Raw genomic sequence first — 4,171 nt, 5'->3', positions numbered from 1 at the left:
TCGCAAAGAAGTTTAAAATATCCAAATATACGACCACTGCGTATAGGCCGCAATCAAACGGCTCCGTTGAACGCTCACATTACGTGCTCTGGGAATATCTGAAGCAAGTAACGACGGATAAGAACGACTGGAGCAGCCACCTTAAGCTGGCGTGCTTTTCGTATAATACAAGTGTACACGAGGGAACGCAGTATACCCCTCACGATCTAGTCTTCGGCAAAATCGCGCGTACACCGTCCCACGAAAAAGCACCAGAGGACGTGACCAACGAGAGTTATGCGTACTACCTCACTAACCTGTATAATAAAATACAAGACTCCCAGGAGGCAGCGCGCAGTAACCTCGAACGAGCAAAACTTAGATCTAAGAGATATTATGATAAGAAATTAAATCCCGTTAATTTTTTAAAATCGGCGACCAAGTATATCTACTGAAGGAGCCAACTCATAAACTAGGGGACCAATACACTGGCCCGTATAAGATAATAGAGATACTAAGAAGCAATAACGTTAGGATCAAAATAAATGATAGAGTTACAAAAGTAGTGTACGAAGACAAACTAAAGCCATCCCCCTCCCATCTCCCCAAAATGAAGAATTATACCCTCGACGGCCATCGGAGGAACCGGCCAGTAGTTCCGACACAGACAGCATCGCATAAACATGCTCCTACTACTCACTATTACCGCGCTACCCCTCGTGTCCGGCCTTATCGGCTATGATTGTGGGGGAGAAGGTTTCAACATCACCACCCTATCTCTCCTGGACGTTGCCGACTGTGATATAGATAACATTGAACCGCAAAAAGAAGAGGCATATATTCAATTAATGCAGCTCTCGGACTTCGACAAAACTCCCGCTATACAGTGTAAGGTCGAGGTAGACCGCACAATCTACTACTGCGGGATGCACTCGCACGTATCCATTGTGCAAAACGGCAGACGAGAGTATTTGCAAGAGATTTGGGGGAAAAGGCGTGCAAAAGACTTCACGACTCCGGATCATTTCGAATAGCTGACGCCATAGTCGACGGAATAGTGAAGAATGCTACCAACCTAAGGAGCGTTACCCTAGCCGGATCAGCTGCAGTAGACGCAGACTGCACAGGCACCCAGTACACAGATGGATACGGGAACTGGGAAAATGTAGTGGATCAGGCCATATTGAGAATCACCTTGAAAACCTTCGAAATGCCCGTCAAGAGATCAACCGGCCAGGCGATATTGCCTTCGGGCGCCCAATGCAAGCTCGCGCACGGACACTGCCTGGACTCAGAAGGATCGGAAACATTCTGGACTCCCTTACCAGTCGATCACTGCGACTTCGACCGGTACGACATCATCTACGAAGGACTAGCCACCAAACTGTCGCCGAAAGCAAACCAAACGACCCCAACTATTTACACAGTAACAACACAAGATACGACGTTCGCTCTAGCCAAGACCACCGACTTCGACATCTGTGGATACAAGTTGACGCAGACGGAACATCCCAAGCTATTCATACTGGAAACAACGAAAAGACGCACCTTCCAAACAAGGTCTAAAATCGCGGCAACCTGGACATCTTCTTATACGTCCATTCCAAATTTGTGTACGTGGAAAAACACATTAAATCGCAACTGACGCAGCTCTACCGAGACATCATGGAGCAAAAATGTGTACTGGAAAAACAGATCTTACAAAACGCGCTGACATTAGCCAGCATCGCACCAGACAAAATAGCATACAGGGTCATGAAAGAGCCCGGTTATACGGCAGTAACCAGCGGTGAAGTTATACACATAGTCAAGTGTATCCCAGTAGAATGCAAAATCCGCCAGACGGAAAACTGCTACAACGAATTACCAGTAACGCATCGTAATACCTCACTATTCCTGCTACCAAGATCTAGAATATTATCAAAAACCGGCACGATAAGAGACTGCAACGACCTACTTCCAACAATGTACAAATTACACGGTGCGTGGTTCAGGCTCACGCCAAAACCGATAGAGGTACTTGCGCCACCCATCATACAACCACTCACTCATCCCACCTGGCATTACGCCAGCCCGTCCTCCTTGGCGACCAGTGGAATCTACAGTGACGAGGACCTAGATAGGCTCAGAGCGCATATAATGTTCCCTGTGGAGAAGCCGTCTATGTTAAACACCATCGCTCGGGGAGCACTAGGCGAGACGATCCCATCTGGGAGCGTATCAATGTACAACCTATTGGACGAAGACTCACTAAATCGAATTGCAGAATCTGCCGGAGAAAGAGTCTGGCACGGATTCGTTACGTTTGGGTCTGCGAGCGCAGGAATACTCGCCATCTTCATCATTGCACGCATAGTCAAACTCATAATAGACACTATAATTCACGGCTACGCGTTGCATTCAATCTATGGTTGGAGCATGCACCTCCTCGGCGCTATATGGAGCTCGGTAACTCACCTGCTGATACATTTGGGCGGAAGGAAGAATCAAGCATCAGCAACCACGCCTGAGGCTCGTCCAACACCTGAAGATGCCCCGTCCCTGACCCTTTCAATGTCCGAAGCTCGACTTCCGAAACCCCAAGGTGAGTGTGCAAAAAGTGAAAGACTAAAGCCAACCTATACCTACGCCGAGTTACGAAAATACGTGGAAAACGATTGCCACGGAACGAATGAGTCAGTGTAAAAATGTCAGCATACGCTAACATTTTAAAATAAGGGGGGGGGGGGTGTAACGTCCGCAACACTTATTTTTGCGTCGTTTATAATTATTCAGTGATAATTGTTAACCCATAATTATTAACCAATTCTACTATCTCGTATAAGCTCTTATAATAACCTCCTATATCATTATAATCACTAACCAAAGTTATTATTATTGTAAAATTAGAACTTAACATCATAGTTATCATCAGAGAGTTACCATGTGAACCTTACCATCATAGTTATTATCAGAGAGTTACCATGTAAAACTTACCATCGATCGTATTAATTACCGTCACCACTCCCACACTTCGAGCGGGAGTTGCGCCACTGTCGGGCGACATGGTGGGGTACCCCCACCCGCGCAATATCAAGCCAAGCGTCACTCCGCCGTTGCTAGGCGAAGTAGTAGTGTTCTAGTTCTCGCGTCGTCGCGATCGGTCGACTCCTAGGAGTCTCTCCGCGTATCCACTGAATCTTTGCTAACTCCAAATCAATTGTTTAACATTCCTATATCCGACTCGCGCAAAGAGTCTAGCTAAGTAACTACTCATCGCAAATATTATAATAAATAGTTGTTAAACATTTTATGGTGTTGTATTAGTTTAATCTCAACGATTATTAATAAATATTGTTTACCTTATACATAAAAGCAGTGTCTCATTGTGTTAATTAACAAATTCATCCCCTAACTCGATCCATCGTTCCGCTGACCAAATAAATTCAACTGTTTAAATATATTTAACAACAAAAAGCATCAGTCACGAGTATATCGTCGACGTCGTTCCCATCAACGCATCACGCTATCCGTTGGTCAACCAGAGCTGGTGGGCACTTCCTGGACACACCGCAGACCTTTTGTTTAAACAATTAATTCACCACTCGAGAGATCGCCGCTCCCATCCTTGTGCAAGGTATCACAGGCAGAGAGCAGAGTCGCACCCGTGCTGCCACATTTACCATTGGTGCAGCTCAGCAAGCAGAAAGGTAAGTATTGTTTAAACAAATAATAATTGGTAAATCTCCCGCAAAGTAATACTGCATAGCAACAGCGTCACCGAGCGCATTCCGTAACCGCCGCGCGTAGCCCGGCATTCCAGACCGACCGTTACGGCTCTCAGCCACGAGTCATTGTAATCCGACTCTTATCTAATCTACGCGCGATAATCAGTCGCCTCGAGCAAGCTTGTGCACGTATCTTGGCTCCTTATAAAATACTCAGCAAAGCATTTTAAGCAACTTCAAATATTAGATGTGCTTATAAATTTATAAACGTTCATAATTTAAATAAATAAACGTTGCTGGACAGTACTTGCTTCTTAAGAGTTGACTTCGAACAATAATCAATTTTGCAATTGTAACTATAAAATTTCTAAGCACTCGCAATTAAATAACCAATTTTTAAGATTGTAACTATAATACACTGGGCAACAAAATTATCGCAACACTCATTTATATCAAAATTTCGCACAACTTCAAATAATCGTAAC

At 44.8% G+C, this 4,171-nt stretch overlaps 1 protein-coding gene across 1 annotated transcript; it reads left to right on the top strand.

The window, feature by feature from the left end:
- The first annotated feature begins 1,608 nt into the window (after positions 1–1,608).
- On the top strand, positions 1,609–4,094 carry LOC120360023. Its single transcript, XM_039459553.1, has one exon. It carries the CDS (start codon positions 1,645–1,647, stop codon positions 2,662–2,664), a length of 1,020 nt encoding a protein of 339 aa, XP_039315487.1. The 5' UTR covers positions 1,609–1,644; the 3' UTR covers positions 2,665–4,094.
- Positions 4,095–4,171: the final 77 nt, after the last annotated feature.

The sequence above is a fragment of the Solenopsis invicta genome, unplaced genomic scaffold, assembly GCF_016802725.1.
Source record: "Solenopsis invicta isolate M01_SB unplaced genomic scaffold, UNIL_Sinv_3.0 scaffold_745, whole genome shotgun sequence".
Classification (NCBI taxonomy): domain Eukaryota; kingdom Metazoa; phylum Arthropoda; class Insecta; order Hymenoptera; family Formicidae; genus Solenopsis; species Solenopsis invicta.
The sequence above is the reverse complement of the archived record's forward strand: the minus strand, read 5'-3'. Positions and strand labels throughout refer to the sequence as shown.

Coding starts and splice junctions, on each gene's coding strand:
- LOC120360023 (XM_039459553.1), top strand. CDS start 1,645: ATGGAGCAAAAATGTGTACTGGAAAAACAGATCTTACAAAACGCGCTG.